Genomic DNA, 18,761 nt, shown 5'->3' with positions numbered 1-18,761 from the left:
TTGGCCCCTGTCGCCTGGGATGCTCGTCGCAAGTAGACGTTTCTCGTCGACAGCGTTGGATGCAAGCCGCCGTGCGCCCCGAAATTGTTGGACCGAGACGTCTGTCATTCGCCGCGGCCCTCACACGTGGGGGTGTCGAGTCTGATGCGCGGGAGATCGCCATCTCACGCTTCATGTTGCGCCCGACTCGCGACCACCAGCTGATGTTGTGCCCCTCGTCGGCCATTTTATCTACAGAACACTACCGTACCTGCAACGCCTGCCGCCACCTACATATGTATTTACATCCTTGCAGACACGACCTGAAAGCCTTCCCTCCATGCCTGCTGCCACCCGCTGCCCAGGAAACCGGCCTTGTCGCCCTTTTCGTCGCCTCGCCTCCGCTTCGGGCCATCTTTTGCTTGCGTGGCTTCGCTTGTTGAACATCACAACTGCGCCATTGTCTTGGTCGAAATTGCTCCTTATCTTTCTTGAATCTCCAATCGAGTCTACAGCCTTCAACAATATGGCGGTCGAGAAGAACAAAATAAAAGAGATTGGGATCCCTCGTCCGCAAGCCCTACTGGGATTCAGCCGTTGCCCAATATCCCCAAGTCCTGGAAATCTCAATCATGGGCGCATCCGCCAGAGGCACAGCTGAAGGCTTCTCCAAACGGATACGCACGCTTGGGTACCCTGCTTGAGGGTTTGGCAGGGGTGCGTCGAATCCAGAAAGGCATTTCAAAGCCAGCTGCTCCGCCAACGCCTCCAGCGTCTCGAACGAGCTCTTCTCCATGAGCTACGCCATGATCAGCAGTTCTTCATCGAATTTTGGGCGCACACTCTCACCTCCACGAGCCAAGACTCCATGTCGTAGTATTCATCGAGCAAGTCAATCGCAAAGTTGTCTACCCAGACATTGAGCACGACTACCTGCTTCTTCTCACGCTCGTTGCTGTTGACTCCGATCAAGGTGGGAACACGGACGTCGCGCAGGTACAGACAGGGCGCAAGTTTGACGATTGTCCTCCTGTCGTCAACTTGTTCCGGCGAGCGGTAGAAGATTTTCCAGCTCACGCCTGCACCAGCACCCAGCGTGCTACCCTTGGGAAAGTGAACGTCAATGGCACTTGCTTCCAGCGCCTCGTTCTTCTTCGGTGCCGTTTCAAGAATGGCGGCACTAATGACGGAGCCAAGTGTCCACTCGTCTAGCCAGTTCTTGCTCGAGGCGGTAGAAACGGCGCGTAGAACATTCTTGCTGAGGGTTCCGTAGTGGACCGTGCTGGAATCAACCTTGTCGCTACTGGCGGCAGTCTTGAATGGCGCCCTGATGGCCAAAGTGACTGAGATTTGCAAGGGCTGCTCCTTTTTCCTGCCCCAAATGTCAAAGCCGGCGTTGGCAACCAGGCTCAGGTTGCGGACGGCCACCTTGTCGGCGGCATGTGGCCATAGACTTTGAGCCTCGAGCTCAGTAATGAAGTTTGGCGCACCAAGATTGGCGCCGTGTATGAAGCGCTCATCGTCCATGTTGTTGTTGTTTTGATTGATGGGTGCTGAATTATTTCCCGCCGACTTTCCCCCGCCGCCATTACATCATCAGCGCGCTAGTCCCAGGAGAGCTAGCTGCCGACGCGTGAGTCGCGACTTGGGTTCTGCTTCATCAGATGCCTGTCTTGTCCATCTCTCGCCAGCTGCATCACCAACACACCGCGCTGACAACTGTTGCTCCAGCCCATGTCGCCCTGAACTAGTCGCCCAACATGCAAGGCAGTGTCGAGCTTCCTGCCGAAACTAATCCTCTCACCGAAAACATCCTCTTCCACGTGCTTCGCTCCGCCGCCTCCAGCGACCCTCACCAAATCCAGACGGGCACCAAGCAGCTGCAGCAGTGGGAGAAGGAGAGAGGATTTTACCCTTTGCTACAGGTAGGCCAACCTTGCCCAATTTCTTGCTTCGTCTTGGGAATTCTTTTCCTCACCGAATAGCCCCTGGGTCTCTTCCATGCAGACATGAAGCTTGGAGTCGTGGTCGATTCGCTCAAGCGTGGCCCAGATACTTGAAAGTTCGTCATGAGCCACATGCGTTTACTGTCAAGGTTGAGTGACGCGAATCGTACTTGTGCAACCCAGGAAAAATCAAATGCAACGCTGGTGCTCTCACAACCAAGCTCCAGATCATAGAGTTTGCACGAAATTGGCCAGGTCGACAGCAATAAATGCCTCTTCTCTCAAAGATCATACACTAAGATGCGTGTCAGACAGTTTTCATCGACAGGTCTCTTCCCTTTGAAGTCCGCTATCTTGCAATTATCCAGCTCAAGAATGGCATAGACAAGTATTGGCGCAAGACTGCCACCAAGTACGCATCTCGTCCTCCACCGACTTCAAGTTGCTAAACCGAAAACAGTGCCGTCAGCAAAGAAGACAAAACCGTCATTCGCTCAAGACTTCTCGAGACCGCTGCCAACGAAGCCGACCAACGACTCGCCCTGCAAAATGCGTTGGTCATTTCCAAGATTGTCAGGTTCGAGTTTCCCAACGACTGGCCTGATGTGGTCAACCAGCTGCTGGACCTATTGCGCAACTCTGTCGCCCCCGGCGCTAATCCCCTCTACTTGCACCGCATCCTTCTTGTCCTCCTCCACGTCATCAAAGAGCTCGCCACTGGTCGCACAATCCGGATGCGTTCAAACCTCCAGTCGATAGCACCCGAGATATTCCGCACCCTTGGCCACATCTATGTCGACAAGGTTCGGCAGTGGCAAAGCTTCCTTCAGCAGGGAGGAGACGACGAAGGTGGGGCGCTCGAGAACATTGAGCAGAGCTTGCTCGCAATAAAGATTCTGCGTCGCGTCCTGGTGGCTGGCTTTGACTTTCCCAACCGAGAGAAAGATGTGCAAGAATTCTGGTTCGTGGTCCGCGACCAGCTGGGCCAGTTTCTTGCTCTGGCGACGCAAGAGCCAAACCCCCTGGCGCAACCCGTGCGTGATCTCTTGGAAAAGCACCTCATGCAGCTGTCGAAGCTCCATTTGGAGACTGCAAAGGCGCACCCTGCTGCATTTGTACTGCTTCCTGATTCCATGGACATCACCAAGGCGTACTGGGGCCTGGTCCTGCAGTTTGGCGAGGCCTTTGGTGCCAAGTCGCCATCTGGAGATGCTCAGATTGGAACCGACGGTGACGCAGATGATGAGGGAAAGTCGATTCTGGAGAGGCTCAGCTTGAAAGGTCTGTTGTTGATCCGCGCCTGTCTCAAGATGGTCTTCAATCCCAATCAAACTTTCAAGTATCGACATGACCAAGAAAAGTCAGAGGTACGTGTCCACTCTCTATGCGTGGGACTATACTGAGTGTCTGCAGCAAGCGCAGGCAAAAGAAATTGTCAAGCAGCAGCTCCTGGGCGAAAACTTTGTCAAGGAGATGATGGAGACTGTCGTCACCCGCTACTTTGTCTTTCGCCCAAGCGATCTGCGGCAGTGGGAGGAAGAGCCCGACGAATGGGAAAGGCGCGAGGACATGGAGGGCGACGACTTTGAGTTTTCAGTCCGTTCCTGTGCTGAAAAGCTCTTCCTTGACCTAGCCATCAACTTCAAAGACCTCCTAGTACAGCCTCTGCTTGGAGTGTTTTACTCGGTCGCCTCGCCTGACAATGAGAACATTCTCTTCAAGGACTCTGTCTACACTGCCGTTGGCCTGGCGGCGCCCGTTCTTCATCACCAGCTGGACTTTGATTCCTTCATCGGCTCGACCTTGGTCCAGGAGGTACAGAAGCAAAAGCCCGGATTCAGCGTTTTGCGTCGCCGCATTGCAATCTTGCTTGGACAGTGGATCACAATCAAGGTGTCTGCAGAAAGCAAGCCGCTCGTCTACCAAATCTTCCAGCACCTGCTGAACAAGAACGACCCGCTGAACGACCACGTCGTCAGAGTCACGGCTGGGCGTCAACTCAAGAACATTGCCGATGACTGGGAATTCAGCATCGAGGCGTTCCTCCCATATGCCCCCGACACTTTGGGTCATTTGATGGCCTTGATTGGAGAAGTCGAGCTCACCGAGACCAAGATGGCGCTGCTGAACACCATCAGTGTCATTGTGGAGAGGCTTGAACACCATGTATGTCTGCATCTCATTTTGCGATATTCGCGCTGACCATGGCAGATCACACCATACGCAAACAGCATTGTCAGTCTACTGCCGCCGCTGTGGGACCAGTCGGGGGAGCAGCATCTGATGAAGCAAGCCATCCTCACCATCTTCGCCCGCCTGATCAACGCCATGAAGGCCGAGTCCATCCCCTACCACTCCATGGTCATCCCCATCATCCGCAACACCCTCGAGCCCGGATCCGACACGCAGGTGTACCTCCTCGAGGATGCATTGGACCTGTGGCACGCCGTGCTCGTCCAAACCCCTGCGCCGGCATCTCAAGACGTCCTTTCGCTGGCCCCGTACCTCATTCCGTCGCTCGAACTCGGCACCGACAGTCTGCGCAAGACGCTCGAGATTGCCGAGACGTATCTCCTGCTCGCGCCGACGGAGATGTGCTCTGACGAAATGCGCACCTCGCTGCTCACCTCGCTGTGTAAGCATCCACCTGACAACCGCCCGTCCGCAGACTGACTGACTGACTGACTTGCCACAGCATCCCTCCTCGGCTCTCTCCGCCCCGAAAACAACGGCCTCGTCACGCACCTCGTCGAAGTCTTCGTGCGCACCGCGCAACTGCTGGGCGGCGAAGCCGCCGTCGAAGTGCTAACGGGCGACATGCTGCGGACCGACTTCCTGGCCAAGCTGCTCGACGGGCTCAAGGGGGCGTGGGAAGCGCACCAGACGACAGGGCCGAACGCGCGCGCCTCAGCCGTCGACGGCATCGTCGAGACGGACTACTTCGCAGTGCTAGCACGTCTGGCCCTCGCGTCGCCGCGCATTCTCCTCGGCGCGCTGGCGTCGGTGCAGCCCGAAGAGCCGCTGCCGCAGCGCATGGGCTGGCTGCTGACCGAGTGGTTCGACCACATGGACAACGTCGCCAGCCCGACGAACAAGAAGCTCATGTGCCTGGCGCTGACGGCGCTGCTGGACGCCGCGCGCGACGAGTGGATGCTGCTGCGCCTGCAGGACCTGATGGCGCTGTGGACGGCGCTGCACGTCGAGCTGACCGACGGCAACGTCGACACGTCCGTCGACTGCCTCGTCTGGGAGCAGGAGCCGCCGCTGCTCGCCGCGCCCGAGGCCCCCGACGACGCGCGCCGCCGCGACCTCATCTACAGCGATCCCGTGCATAGGGTTAATCTGGTGGCGTGCGTGCGCGAGACGCTGGGCCGCGTTGTCCTGGGCTGCGGCGGCGAGGAGCGGTTTCGGGATGAGTGGCTCGTCAATGTGGATAAGGATGTTGTGGCGGCTTTTGGCCGGTTGGGCGTTATGTAGGTGCGTGGGTGACAGCACAAGACCGAGCCACTTCGCTGCTCGTCGAAGCGGTCAACTACATCACAGACATACAAATATACAAACCATCCACAGCTTCTTCCCTTCGGCCTCATCATAAGGAGATGGAATTGGTGTTGATGCCGAGATTGGCGCTACTGTGTACTTGTACATGTCAAACATCAAAGAGGAGACATCAGACACTGAAATCAAAAGTAGAAGATTTCTATTTTCTCACTAGCTGCGTTGACTTGTTGAACAGAAAGAAAACGAAAGGAGAAAGGAGACAGTAGAGCCCCCAAGGCTGGCCGACGTGCGTGCGTGCGTGCCGTGCCAGACTTGGGTGTACCCGCCCGCCCGAGCTTTTTTAGGTACCAGGCAGCTCTGACCTAGATGAGATGGTGTGAAAGAAGCGCCCTGGAGAACAGATCGGAAGAGAGGTAGCGGGGAAAACAAACGGGAGGTGAGCGTCGTGGGGGGTACATGAGTGCGGTGGTTTGCGGAGAGGAGATGGATGCTGGATGGAAGGGGAGTCTGGATGTTAAACGAACAAACAAACAGGTGTAGATTTAGAAGACGAGCAGGATAGCAGCGGAAGAGATGAGACAACAAACTGCGGAGCTCCTGGACAGACCTGGACAAAGGACGAAAGAGAAACATGACGAGAAGCAGTCAAACAAGCAACGCCAAAACAAATTGGACCATGGACCTCCCGAGGTGCGGCCTTCAGGCGGAGGAGTCTGGGTGTCGTCGATGGAAGTCCGCCGTGCCATCAGCTCAGTTGACCTTGGTTCCGTGGTCACGACCGCGTAGGTGCGCCAGGTGTGGTCGTGGTGGTGGGTTTGGCCCAGGGGCAAGGCGTGGCGCGTGGCCGAGTCTTCTCCATCTTCCCGCAGTTGCACTTGTCGCCGGGGTGCGCCCACGAGGGGAGCTGGCACCACGTGCTGCGGTCGTTTTCGTCGCCGTGGTAGAGGCGGTCGTCCTTGGAAAACACGCTGATGGCCTGCGGCGTGCTGCTGGGGGTGCTGGGGGTGCTGGAGGAGGGCATGTTGGCGAAGACTTTGTTGTTTTTTGTTGTTTTTTGGAGTGGTTTGCTGAGGATGGGAGGGCGTCGAGGGTTGTCTGTTGTGCCGTGGGAGAGAGGAAGAGTTGCTTGTGCAGTTGAGGTCAGGCACGTAGTGGCTGGAGCGTAAAGCGTGTGTGAGCTTTGAGAGCGTGAGGAGAATACGGTCGATGGTGTGAGCACAAGAAAACGGGAGGGGGCCCATATTGATATACCCTTGGAATTCGAGTTCTGCCCAGGGACCTCATCTGTAACCGGTTGAGAGGGACCCTCCCTTGGGTCTGAGGGCTCTGGGTAAAACTCGAAGCCCGCGCGTGCCAGGGCGCGAAGAGGTTCCGTGGCTTGGTTGCAAACCCAACCAAGGCTCTTCGGAGTACGGCTTGAATGCTCCCTATGACTGCTCTCTTGGACTCCTGAATGCTCCTGAGCACGTACTCTGGTCTAGGGCGGCTTGAGTCCGGATGATCCCCATCATGTGTCTGTTGCAGTGTATGAAAGCTCCTTGCCTGATCCCTACCAATTCATGGGGGACATGACCAAAATCATCCCTGACTACTCCAGGGGACCAAAGTTCACAAAGGGTCGAGCTCATGGAGACACTGCGGAGAAACCAATGACGAGAGGAAACCACAAATATGTGCCTCACCTCAACCCAGGGGTTTTGTCAGACTCATCTCAACAGATTGAGGTTTGAACCAAAACGTAACTGGGGTGCGCGAATTCGGATGTTTGGTAGCAAAGACCATGGCATGCGGTGCCTTCCCGGGGGAGGTTGTTGTTGAGTATTAATTAGCTTTGTTGGACAACTGGGAGATGTTTTCAAGGTGCCATGGATGTAATTGTGTTGAAGTATTTGATAGGATTCAATTGTAAGGGACATGACTTTTCCATTCGCGCTGAGCTCCTACTGTACAGTGATTTCTGTTTGGTCCGTTGACGCGATGCTTGGGACTTGGTGCCGTCAATCTCAGAAAGGAAGACACAATATCAAGTTCATCTTCTTGTGATACAGCGGTTGATGCCAGAAAGATGCATGTGATGTCGTGAGAACAGAATGATGTGTATGGTGAGCAGCAATGCCCTGGGACGTCGTCGGGGCGGCAGGCGACCAGGCAGATCTCGCGGCGATCAGATAAGATGGTCCTCACCAACTGAACCCAGCACCCTGCCCACCAACGCTTCCACACACTTCTCCACAACCACCATCAAGCCCACCAGCCTACTCCGCGTGCGCCTCACTCGCCCTCCAGCTCGAACTTTCTCTCCACAACTCCTGCGCACTCGCCACACGCCCAAAAAAAACCCGCCTCTCACGCGCCGTCCCAAAAACTCGACCCCCGCCGCTTCCACCAAAACCGCACCCGCAACCGCAAAACAACCATGGGATCCGTCGTCCTGCCCCACCTGCGGACCGGCTGGCACGTCGACCAAGCCATCATGAGCGAGGAGGAGCGGCTCGTCGTGATCCGCTTCGGGCGCGACTACGACCCGGACTGCATGCGCCAGGACGAGATTCTGTACAAGATCGCCGACCGCGTCAAGAGCTTTGCCGTCATCTACTGTAAGTGTCGCACCCGCGCTGTCAAGTGTGTGTATCTGGGAGGCTTTGCTGACTTGAGAGGCAGTGTGCGATTTGGGTGAGTCCTTGCTCGGTTTCGATTGGAAGGCAGTGTTGAATGCTGTGTTGGGCGCGTTTGGGTGTCATTTTTCTTGACTATGGGTGTGCTGACGCTGTGTGCGCGCAGACGAGGTGCCCGACTTCAACCAGATGTACGGTGAGTACCAGTCCGATCCACCCTCACAATCTTCCCTCCCGCCTTGCTAACGCCCCTCTCCGCGCAGAGCTCTACGACCCCATGACCATCATGTTCTTCTACCGCAACAAGCACATGATGTGCGACTTCGGCACGGGCAACAACAACAAGCTCAACTGGGTGCTCGAGGACAAGCAGGAGCTGATTGACATCATCGAGACCATCTACCGCGGCGCCAAGAAGGGCCGTGGTTTGGTCGTCAGCCCCAAGGACTACTCGACTAGATATCGGTATTAGCGTGGGCGTTATGGCCATGGTGGTTGCGTGCGGAGGGGCTTTGCTTGCGTGGTTTCGTGGGGCTTCAGGGCATGGGCGGTGCTTGCGGTGTTTTGGGGTTTTGGGTCTGGCTTTGGGGTTGGGAATTCATGAGGCATTTCGACAGTACAGGAGCTCCTGCTGGAGGTGCGGCGTCACAAGCTTGTGGGGTCAGCTACAGGCGCTCATTGATTGGAAGCAAGACATCAAAAGTGGTCGCGAGTTGCGGCTTCAGCAATCTTTCATGGCACTTTGAGAGTCGACCATTTTGGACGGACCATTTGAGGCTCTCGGACTGAGAATGTAAAGCCGTCGACAAGCGGTATTCTGAATTCCTGCTGGATTCTCGAGGCGAATGGCGCTTGCTAGTCGTATCTGCTGGTCTTCAACTCGATACGAGATCCCGGCCAGGCTCAATGCGTGGTGCGTTCGAAGTTCGAAGCGTCAACATCCCTATCCAAAACTCCCAACTCCTACACGGCTGCGCGCAAGACCAAGGTCGAATCGGATTGGTTTGGGTATTGTGAGTTCATTCGTTTCTTCGATCGCTACCGCGCAGTAGTAGTCTTTCCGTCGCCCACCACTATGAACCCCGGCCCTGGCGACCAAAAATGCAACATAATCGCCTGTGTTTTGAATTCCCACGAGAACCGATGAAAGGAGCCCCCCCTTAAGCTTGGATCGACGTTTACATGACAACACCCGAGTTGGAGGCGATACGCTGTCGAGGTTGTTAGAAATTGCCATGATTTGAGGCGTGCGCGTGCGGAGACTTACGGGCCACAGCTCAGCAGCCTCCTTGCCGACGGGGCCGGTGATGGCCGAACCCTTCATGTCACCCTTGGGGTTGACAATCTGCGTGAAATTCCGTCAGAAAATGTGTACCCAAACCCTCGAAACCGTCCGTTTCCTCTGTCCGCCCAAGTTGTACGTACCACACCAGCGTTGTCCTCGAAGTAGAGGTAGATGCCGTCGGACCTCCTCCAGGGCTTGCTCTGGCGGACAATGACGGCGGGCATGACCTTCTTCCTGAGCTCAGGCTTGCCCTTCTTGACGGTGGCCATGACCATGTCACCGACACCACCGGCCGGCAGACGGTTGAGGCGCGCACCGAAGCCCTTGACGGAGATGATGTACAGGTTCCTGGCGCCGGAGTTGTCGCAGCAGTTCATGACGGCTCCGCTATTCCACAGTCAGCCCATCCATCCTCGGCGTGTCCTTGCGCGTGTTCGTTTCGGTCGTTCGGGCCTTTGGTGTTCCTGCTCGTCGGGAGATGTCATCGGTGGGCAACGTACACAGGGAGACCGAGGGTCATCTTCAGCTTGTTGCCGGTGGCGGCGCGACTGCGAAATAAAACGTCAGCATCTCATGTGCAAAGCCATTTCCCCACGCTCAAGTCGGGCGATCCGCGCATTTCGGTCGACGGGCGTCCTCGAGGACGGAATTCGCAGCGGGGGCGACGTACCCTCTGGAAGCCATTGTATCGGTTTACGGGGATGTAACGGTCGGTGGGGAGGAGGGTGGTGCGTCGTCGCGGGGATTGTCGTCGTCGGCAGCTCCAGACGTATATCGAAAAGTTGGGTGCGAAGAGCCCTCGCTCGGCGCCTCGCTTATTCTGATTTTCCGCCGCGCTAGCCTGTTTGGGTCGAGGTGTTGCGCGAGGACCAGACATCTTGTGCGGGCCTCACCTCGTCAAACTCGCACACCAACGATCAGACACGACAAGACTTTTGGTTTCAACGCTCAGTGGATCTCCTCGTTTTCACTACCTGGACCTCGAACCGACGCGCAACGGCACAGCCCAATCATACCGATGATAGCACCATGACGGCTGTTTCCTGTGGTCTACATGTACCTTGTCTAAGTGGCTTCATGTCCAAATTCAACTCGAAGACGCCTTATCTCCAGGATAATCAATCTGCCTCAGCACATCACGGTTGCAGCCCTTGGTGTTCTGGATGCCTGCCAAACCCATGCTTTGATCCAGGTCTGCGAGCAGTCCTTGCATCACGCTTTTGGCTCCGACTTTGCCGGCTATCCCTAGGCCGTACACCCATGGCCTTCCGATGCAGACACCCTTTGCTCCCAGAGATAAAGCCTTGATGATGTCGACAGCTGTCCTGGCACCGCTGTCGAAGAGCACAGTCAACTTGTCGCCGACCGCATCGGCAATCTCTGGCAGCATTGACAACGACCCAATGGCTCCATCGAGTTGCCTTCCGCCATGGTTCGACACAATGATGCCGTCCACGCCGATTTCCGCCGCCTTGGCCGCATCTGCTGGATGCTGAATTCCTTTGAGAACAATTGGGCCGTCCCAATGCTTCTTGAGCAACTCCACCTCATCCCAAGTGTGCGACGCTCCTGAGAATGCAGTCGCCGCCCATTCTCTGCTGGCCGTGAGAATATCTTCGTCGACTTCTTTGCCGTGTTTCTCCTTGAATTTGCGCCTGAAGACAGGATCCGAAAAGCCGACCGAGTTGCCAACGCCCTTGACAAACGGAACGTAGCCATTGTCCAAGTCCCACGGCCTCCAGGCTAGCGTCCAGGTATCGAGTGTGACGACCAACACCGAAAAGCCGTTCTCCTTGGCGCGCTTCAGAATTGAGATGGTGATCTCGTCGTCCAATGGCCAGTACAGCTGAAACCACCTTTTGCCATTTCCACTGGCTCGTGCAACCTCTTCAATGGTGGAGCTCGCTGCTGTACTCATAATGTACGGCACCCCGAGCTCTGCAGCGATCTCCGCGACGCCCGTCTCTTTGTCTTCATGAAATATGGATTGTACCCCGACCGGCGAGAAGAGAAGAGGGCTATCGTATTGCTGCCCAAAAATCGTGACTCGCATGTCACGAGGTGTTGTTGGCACAAGCATGCGCGGGACAAGCTACAGATTCGTCCCATGTCAGCTGCATTGATGCGAGCTGCTGATGTCAAATCAAAAAAAAAGACTCACCTTCCAAGATCTGAAAGCAGCCCGATTTGCATCCATGGTGGCGCGCTCCCCCGCTCCACCGCCCACGTAGGCATAAGCCCGCGCGCTCAAGATCTCCTTCGCTTGGGCCTCCAGCTTGTTCGGATCGGTCGTCACGTCGGAGAATTGGCTTTGAAACATGCCCTTGGCGTATATCTCGTTTTGATATTGGCCATATTTACGCTCAGGCGGGGCAGATGCCACGGGAACCGTTGCGGAAGACATTGGCTGTTCAATGGAAAGCTGGACGCTGCTGAGAGTACAAAAAAGGCTGCGGATACTTGGCTACATGAACATTGAGGACGATTGCTGATTTGAATGATAGCCAGCCGCTCCTCGGAATTCGGCAGCTAGCTTCAATCTCGCAATGCGCGTATCAAGTTTCCGCTGCCGCCGTGTGGACGAATCGGAACATATGACGTATTGCGGGGAAGATCGGCATCTGCAACAAGCTCGCCGATTTCGCACTCACATGCAATGGAAGCACTCGACAAAGCCAACAACAGTGCGATTGATCAATGCAGAATCTACTTGCAGCGAAGCAAAAATCTAAACGTCGAAAGGAAATGAACAATCAAACAGAAAACAACGCCAAGCAACTCCTCGCTCAATGCACCGCCTTTTCCGCACCAATGCATGTTATCAAGAAACGTCGTTATTCACATACGCCATCAAGGCCGGCTCGGTCACGTACTTGGGAAAGTAAGCCAACACCCTGATGCCAGCCAAGATGATCGTTCCAGAGGTCAAAATGGCGTCCGTCAGCGACAGCTGGGGAGTGATGTAGAGCGGGCAGACCTCGTCCAGGTCAATCCTCTTCACTTGGCCGGGACCACCGTTGATCAAGGCGTCCTTGACCAGGGCAAACGTGATGGGGTTGTACAGCATGGCGGCGTGGCCGTAGAAGCTGCCGGCAAGCTTCCCAGGACATACCAGCTGCGCCTGGTTGTTTGTCACGCCCACATCGCGAACGTCGAACCTGTATCCCGAGCCGCCCGAGCCCCCCTGCGGTTGCACGATCTCGTCGAAGAGACCGGTGTAAAACGTCGTCGTGGGCACCCAAGCCGACCCAGAATCCTTCTTGCGCATGGCCTTTACGTAGTCGGCTGTGTACTCTTGCTGGATGACGGATGGATCGCAGGGACCGATGCCAGTAGAGCCGCCGAGGTTGACGCAGAGCAGATTGGCCATGACGGTGCCGCGGAAGTCGGCCGACACGCCGAAGAAGTTGGACACGACGTTCCGAGTGGAAGGCCAGAAGGTGAGGGCCCACTGCGCATTTGGACCACCCTGGGAATACGTGAGGATGCTGACGTTGCGGTTCGTGATGCCGGCAACGTAGTTGATGGCGTATGCGACGTACTCCGAGTTGATCTGCGCATCCGGGAGCGAAGCCTTAGGGATGTTGAGCCAGAGGGGATCGGCGTAGTCGACGTCTTTCAACAGCTTCGCCCAGTTGTGCTCAAAAGTTTCGCCGCCGTAGACGCCAGTGCCCGGAATGAGAATGACTGGCTGCTTCTGCCCGTAGGTGAACTCTTCAGGGAAGTAGATGATTTCGCGCAGCTCGGCCTCACTCAGCGAGTAGGGCGCGTCCTTGACGCCTTTCTGGGGGAATACTGGCTCAGATGGCTCCCGGGTGTTACTGTTCGTGACAGAGCTGGTGCCCGTGATGGGATCGACAACAGTCGTCAAGCTGCCCAGAGAAATTTCAGGGATGACACCGGCCAAGATCTGGGCACCGAGCGCAGAGTACCAGTTGGAAGGGGAAGAGCCCCAGATCGATTGAAGGGTGTCCACGAGCGCAGTCACGTTCGTCGGCGCCGCAATGGCTGGGATGGCGGAGACCAACAGGTTCAAAATGTCGTTGGTGCTCGTGGCTTTGCTGACCTGCTTAGACAGCGTGTCGACTGAGCCAGTGAGGGCCTTGACCAGTCCTCTCTTTTCCATGGCGGTGAGATCGTCGGTTGCTCCCATGAAGGCATCCGTGTCCGCCAGAGAATTGATGCCTCCCAAGGCTTCGGGCGTCTTGAGGAGATCGTCGGTCGGCAGAATGCCCGATTTCAAAAGATCACGCGTGAGGATGTTGAGATTCGGAATTCCATCGGTCAAAGAGTTGGTGTCGGCCACGGAGTGAAGGTCTGGGGTAGGCACGAGTCCTTCGCCCTTGGTCGGCAGCAGCCCGCTGGGCAGAAGACCTCGGGTGAGAATGTTCAGATTCGGAGTTCCTCCCAGCGCGTCAGTGTTAACGACCGAATGCAGGTCTGGAGTCGGAACAAGACCCTCGTTGCTGGTTGGCAACAACCCGGTGGGCATGAGGCCCCTTTCGAGAATATCCAGGTCCGGAGTGTCTTCAGTCAGAACGTCGGTGTCGGCCAAAGAACCCAGCTCTGGAGCAGGAACAAGCCCCTCGCCACCGGTCGGCAAGATTGCAGAAGGCAAGAGGCCCCTCTTGAAGCTGTTGGCAAGCTCAGTGATGCCGGGAATCGCATCAGTCTCAGAGGATCCCGTCAAAGCACCCGGAGCGGCGACCAATTCATCCAAGGCGGGTAGGAGACCCTTCTTGACAACGTTGAAGCCTTGAGTGACGCCACCCAGGGTAACGGAATCCACACCTTTCGTCAGGTCAGGGGTCGTTCCAGTCAAGGCGTCTGTGTTCGTCAACTCATCTGTACCTCCCAGAGAATCAACACCGGCCACATCTGGGGTAGTGGTAAGTTCATTGGTGGGCAAGAGACCGGATGGCAAGAGTCCTTTTTTGACGACATTGAAGCCTTGGGTGATTCCGCCCAGGGTTACAGTGTTGGCCAACGAGTCGACGCCCTTGGTCAGATCTGGGGTCGCTCCGGTCAAAGAGTCGGTGTTTGCCAGCCCGTCAGTGTTCGCGACGGAGCCCATATCCGTGTTTGTCAACCCTTCTGTGCCGGCCAGAGAATCAACACTGGTCACATCTGGAGTAGTGGCAAGCCCGTTGGTAGGCAGGATTCCAGAGGGCAAAAGTCCCCTCTTGAAGCTGTTGGCGAGTTGAGTAACTCCGGGAATTGCGCCATTGTCCAATCCAGGCGCCAGGGAACCAGGAGCGGCGACAATCTTGTCCAACGCAGGCAAAAGACCCTTCTTGACGATGTTCAGGCTGTCGGTAGCTCCGGTCAAGGATTCCGTGTCTGTCAGTCCATCCGTGTCGGTCAGGCCATCGACGGCCGTCAGGTCGGGAGTAGCGACGAGTCCATCGGTAGGCAACGTGGGAAGAAGACCCTTCTTAACGATGTTAAGGCCATCAGTGGTTCCGGTCAAAGCATCAGTGTTTGCCAGCGAATCAACACCCGGCAAATTAGGGGTAGCGATGAGTCCATCAGTGGGCAATGAAGGAAGGAGTGCCGGAGCCGCGCTGGCCGAGTGGAGAAGCAAAGAGCTAACAGACAAAACACTGCCGAGCGAACGCATCTTGACAAAGTGATGCAATGCAAGAACTGCGTGAGAGACGGAATCCCGCGAGAAATTCCAATCTCTTTATCGTGCCTACTCCCCCACACAAAACTTCCGTCGCCTTTCGCACGAAGCATCGATCATGAAACCCACGATGGGGCACTCCAGCCATGTGATCTGGCTTCTAGTCCATGCCGGCGTCGCCGCACCGTGTATCCAGGACTGGCCTCGACCATCCGTGTTGCCAGGCAGCTGCGCCTCACAATCAGAGCCGACTTGTACAAATTTCGTTCTAGGTGATCGATGGTGGAGAGGCTGCCATGGCCGTTTGACGTGCAGAGACCAGCACGCAAACTGCATTGTGGAGGTGGTGTAGCGCTGACGAAATGGGGTACCCCAAACGACACCGGCGTGCGCCACAGCGACCACACTGCTTCCAGCCCTCTCCCCTTTCATTTTTCATTCGCTCTCTGCTCCTGTTTGTTTCTCAAATCTTGTGCTTTTTGAGCGCATTCTTTTTTCTGCGCGGTCTTGAAGCTACTCCGAGACGATGCTGCCGCGGTCTATCGTGACATCTTTCTGCCCCTTGCACGGTGCTTGAAAGACCGCTTCGACGCCTTGGACCGGACTAGTTGATGATGTTGTCCTTTGCAGCTGCGCCGGTCTTGCTACTCGTCGACTCCGACGTCGTTACCCCAGCGACGACACCACATTTAATATTCGAAAACAGAGCGCTACTCGAAATCATTGCGAGATTTACTGACCATCGGAATTCACTGAGTGCTATACCAATCAAATTGCGCCAACCTATTTACAAATCTCTAGAAGGCTCAAGAGGTCATTTCGTCGTCCAATCTATCTCGGCACATTCTAGATGCTACCATTTACTCCGTTTGCGCCAAACCTCTTCTTGATCTCTGCTTGCACGGCCGTAGTGACTTCCTTCGTCTTGGCGTTTCCACCAAGGTCCTTGGTCACGATGCCGCTGGCACAAACGTTCTCGACGGCCAGCAGCAGCTTCTCGCTCGCGTCCTTCTCGCCTAGCCACGCAAGCATCTCAGCGGCAGTCCAGAAAGTGCCGACAGGATTGGCAACGCCCTTGCCGGTGATGTCGAAGGCGGAGCCGTGGATCGGCTCGAACATGGACGGGTTCTCCCTGCTGGGGTCCAGGTTTGACGTGGGCGCGATGCCAATCGAGCCGGCCAGAGCGGCGGCCAGGTCAGACAGGATGTCGGCGTGCTGGTGGATGTTAGCGAAAAGGTATGCGGAGAGAGTCAACCAAGGTTTACCAGGTTTGTGGCGACGATGGTGTCCAGAGAAGCAGGATCGAGCACCATCCGAGTCGTCATGGCGTCCACGAGCATCTTGTCGACCTTGACGTCGGGAAAGTCCTTCGCGACGTCCTTGGCGACCTCGTCCCACAGCACCATTCCGTGGCGCTGGGCATTGCTCTTGGTAACAACGGTGATCAGCTTCCTGGGCCGGCTTTGCGCCGTCTGGAAAGCGAAGCGCATCAGACGCTCCACTCCGTGGCGCGTGAAGATGGAGACTTCGGTTGCAGTCTCCCAGGGCTTGCCGCGGTGCGATCGTCCACCTTGGCCGGCGTACTCGCCTTCGCTGTTCTCGCGGATGATGACCCAGTCCAGGTCGCCAGTGCCGCAATTGCGCAGCGGAGATTGCGTGCCGCGGAACACCTTGGTCGGTCTGACGTTGGCGTATTGCTGGAAGGTTTGGCAGATGGCTAGACGCAGCCCCCACAGCGAGATGTGGTCCGGTACGTCTGGGAAGAATAAGCGATTTGCCGTTTTAACTTAAGCAGCTGGCCAACTCACCGGGTGCTCCAACAGCTCCGAACAAAATGGCATCGTGCTTGCGCAACTCGTCGAGTCCGCCTTCGGGGATGTAGTGGCCAGTCTTCTTGTACCGCTCCGAACTCCAGTCAAAGTTGGTAAAGTCAAACTTGAAGGACTGCAGCGTCTCCGAAAGGGTTTGCAGGACCTCGATTCCCGCCTCTACCACCTCTGGACCAATGCCATCGGCAGGGATAGAGGCAATCTTGTAGGTCTTGGTGGTGGACATGTTTGAAAGATGTTGTTTGGACTTGACCATTCCCCAACAGCCGGGTCGATCGCCTTATATGTCGACGGCGTCTCGCCGCCATCGGAGGAGCCACCCTTGTCCCGTCCACGTCTAAAACGACATGACGCAGCAAATGTGCTCTGGTGGCCGTCGAAGAGCGCGAATGGAGTGATCAGTTCAGGCTGAACAAGGTACCGAAGCGAGCGAGATGCAGGAGAAAGCTGGGGAGCGGCGGCTGAAAGATGAGCCGAGCGAATGTGCCACCCGCAGGCAGATCATTCTGCCGAACACCTTACAATAACGACTGGCTTCCTGTCAAATAAAACACCAAATTCTGTCCACAAAGCATCTCATCACAAGGAACAAGAGTCACCCATGGCATTAGCCCCGAACTGTTGGCCCTTAGTCAGCATCCTTGCCCGCATCGCCTCGGCCTTGTCCAGTCAGACACATCAACTCTTCAACACCAGTTTGTCACTGGCAAACTTTCCACTTGCAGCTCTAGACTCGCAATTGTTTACGTACTCTGGCAGCATTTCATCCAATCCAATGGCCTTCCTGAGCTTACCGTCGCCATGCGGACATCCCCGTTTCTCGTTTTTGTTGTCTGCGGGGAGACTTCTTAACTCCACGCGAACTAACGGCCCGCACTGAACGCCGAACTTGCCGAAGCGACGAGCCGCCTTCCAAGAGAGGCCATCCGTGAGGCACAGCATCCGATAAAAGCGGGGCATCGTGTGGAGATTTAAACCACCTCATGGTCACCACCATGGTGTCGGTACGCATCCGCAACGCAAAGCATCCAGTCTGCAAGAGCTCGGGTCTCAAGAAATCAGAATGGCTTCGACACCCGAAATAGTCTTTGTCCCAGGAGCATGGCAGCCGTCGGACTGCTTCGATCCGCTCAGGGCCATCTTGAAAGAGAGGGGATATGTGACTCACGCCGTCGACCACCCTTCTGTGGGGGCGGAACCGCCTACGGGGACTTTGGAGGGCGACGCTGCATCACTGAGACGGCTCCTCCTGCAGCTGATTGAGGAAGAAGAAAAGGATGTTGTTGTTCTGCTGCATTCGTACGGCGGTGTGGTTGGATCCTGCGCCAGTGAAGGCCTAGGACTCAAGCAGCGGAGGGCGGAGGGCAAGAAGGGCGAAATCCTCGTCCTCATCTACCAAGCTGCCTTTGCCATCCCCAAGGGAAAGAGCCTCATGGACATGCTACCCGGCGGAGAGCCTCTGCCGTGGATGCGGAACGAAGTAAGTGCTCCTGTCTGGCTCGAATGTGTCGAAACGCAGTCGCTGACAGTAGATCAGGACGGCCGCGTCTTCGTCGATGTCGACGCCTCATTCTCAATGCCCGACCTTCCGCCCATCAAGCAGCAGAAGTGGCACGCGCGACTTACGCACACGTCGGCAGGCGTCTTTGCCGGCAAATCGACGTGCGAGCCGTGGCACGAGATTCCGACGGCGTACTTCATCTGCGAAAGTGACACTATCCTCCTGCCGGCAATCCAGGAAGCGATGGCTGGTTCTTTGGGCGATGTGTCGATCAAGCGCAACCCGGGCTCTCACAGTGCGTTCCTCAGCTACCCGGAAATCAACGCTCAGCACATCGAGGAGGCCATCAGGGAGGCTCGGGAGAAGCTTCAGGGCCAATGAGTAAGAAAAGAGGAGCAAACACGTTAAATACGGCGATTGGTTGACTCTGCCATGAGGAACGAAGAAATTTCACGTTACTTTCATGTCTATCCAGCTCC

The 18,761-nt window shown here is 56.2% G+C and overlaps 9 protein-coding genes across 9 annotated transcripts; 3 read left to right on the top strand and 6 right to left on the bottom strand.

The window, feature by feature from the left end:
• Positions 1–559: 559 nt before the first annotated feature.
• Positions 560–1,506, bottom strand: J3D65DRAFT_603372 (Dihydroneopterin aldolase-domain-containing protein; the record flags this gene model as incomplete). Its single annotated transcript, XM_066798204.1, has 2 exons — positions 560–778; positions 829–1,506. The coding sequence occupies 2 exons, from the start codon at positions 1,504–1,506 to the stop codon at positions 560–562; spliced, it is 897 nt and encodes a 298-aa protein (XP_066655538.1).
• Positions 1,507–1,739: 233 nt separating this feature from the next.
• J3D65DRAFT_651535 (armadillo-type protein) lies at positions 1,740–5,706 on the top strand (the record flags this gene model as incomplete). The annotated part of the gene is made up of 6 exons (XM_066802446.1): positions 1,740–1,904; positions 2,237–2,337; positions 2,386–3,292; positions 3,339–4,091; positions 4,137–4,560; positions 4,621–5,706. 6 exons carry the CDS (start codon positions 1,740–1,742, stop codon positions 5,400–5,402), a joined length of 3,132 nt encoding a protein of 1,043 aa, XP_066655537.1. The 3' UTR covers positions 5,403–5,706.
• A 492-nt stretch (positions 5,707–6,198) lies between these two features.
• J3D65DRAFT_658795 (uncharacterized protein) lies at positions 6,199–7,338 on the bottom strand (the record flags this gene model as incomplete). The annotated part of the gene is made up of 2 exons (XM_066802550.1): positions 6,898–7,338; positions 6,199–6,875 (listed from the first exon to the last, which is right to left on the bottom strand). The coding sequence occupies exons 1-2, from the start codon at positions 7,052–7,054 to the stop codon at positions 6,199–6,201; spliced, it is 834 nt and encodes a 277-aa protein (XP_066655536.1). The 5' UTR covers positions 7,055–7,338.
• Positions 7,339–7,633: 295 nt separating this feature from the next.
• J3D65DRAFT_625337 (mitosis protein DIM1-domain-containing protein) lies at positions 7,634–8,914 on the top strand. Its single transcript, XM_066800332.1, has 4 exons — positions 7,634–8,023; positions 8,088–8,099; positions 8,208–8,237; positions 8,305–8,914. Exons 1-4 carry the CDS (start codon positions 7,843–7,845, stop codon positions 8,511–8,513), a joined length of 432 nt encoding a protein of 143 aa, XP_066655535.1. The 5' UTR covers positions 7,634–7,842; the 3' UTR covers positions 8,514–8,914.
• Positions 8,769–10,077, bottom strand: J3D65DRAFT_625333 (60S ribosomal protein uL14). Its single transcript, XM_066800331.1, has 5 exons — positions 9,997–10,077; positions 9,827–9,874; positions 9,467–9,713; positions 9,309–9,386; positions 8,769–9,252 (listed from the first exon to the last, which is right to left on the bottom strand). The coding sequence occupies exons 1-5, from the start codon at positions 10,008–10,010 to the stop codon at positions 9,220–9,222; spliced, it is 420 nt and encodes a 139-aa protein (XP_066655534.1). The 5' UTR covers positions 10,011–10,077; the 3' UTR covers positions 8,769–9,219.
• A 206-nt stretch (positions 10,078–10,283) lies between these two features.
• Positions 10,284–11,844, bottom strand: J3D65DRAFT_625326 (FMN-dependent dehydrogenase). Its single transcript, XM_066800330.1, has 2 exons — positions 11,488–11,844; positions 10,284–11,418 (listed from the first exon to the last, which is right to left on the bottom strand). The coding sequence occupies exons 1-2, from the start codon at positions 11,728–11,730 to the stop codon at positions 10,414–10,416; spliced, it is 1,248 nt and encodes a 415-aa protein (XP_066655533.1). The 5' UTR covers positions 11,731–11,844; the 3' UTR covers positions 10,284–10,413.
• Positions 11,845–12,147: 303 nt separating this feature from the next.
• J3D65DRAFT_553021 (uncharacterized protein) lies at positions 12,148–14,442 on the bottom strand (the record flags this gene model as incomplete). The annotated part of the gene is made up of 2 exons (XM_066797107.1): positions 12,148–13,198; positions 14,168–14,442. Coding segments are annotated over 2 exons (1,326 nt in total), but the record flags the coding sequence as incomplete, so codon positions are not given.
• A 1,235-nt stretch (positions 14,443–15,677) lies between these two features.
• Positions 15,678–17,181, bottom strand: J3D65DRAFT_625316 (uncharacterized protein). Its single transcript, XM_066800329.1, has 3 exons — positions 16,761–17,181; positions 16,218–16,708; positions 15,678–16,167 (listed from the first exon to the last, which is right to left on the bottom strand). Exons 1-3 carry the CDS (start codon positions 17,035–17,037, stop codon positions 15,799–15,801), a joined length of 1,137 nt encoding a protein of 378 aa, XP_066655531.1. The 5' UTR covers positions 17,038–17,181; the 3' UTR covers positions 15,678–15,798.
• A 338-nt stretch (positions 17,182–17,519) lies between these two features.
• On the top strand, positions 17,520–18,756 carry J3D65DRAFT_378636 (Alpha/beta hydrolase fold-1). The gene is made up of 3 exons (XM_066795764.1): positions 17,520–18,261; positions 18,319–18,663; positions 18,720–18,756. Exons 1-2 carry the CDS (start codon positions 17,845–17,847, stop codon positions 18,661–18,663), a joined length of 762 nt encoding a protein of 253 aa, XP_066655530.1. The 5' UTR covers positions 17,520–17,844; the 3' UTR covers positions 18,720–18,756.
• Positions 18,757–18,761: the final 5 nt, after the last annotated feature.

The sequence above is a fragment of the Phyllosticta citribraziliensis genome (assembly GCF_038025025.1).
Source record: "Phyllosticta citribraziliensis strain CPC 17464 chromosome Unknown J3D65scaffold_6, whole genome shotgun sequence".
Taxonomy (NCBI): Eukaryota; Fungi; Ascomycota; class Dothideomycetes; order Botryosphaeriales; family Phyllostictaceae; genus Phyllosticta; species Phyllosticta citribraziliensis.
The sequence above is the reverse complement of the archived record's forward strand: the minus strand, read 5'-3'. Positions and strand labels throughout refer to the sequence as shown.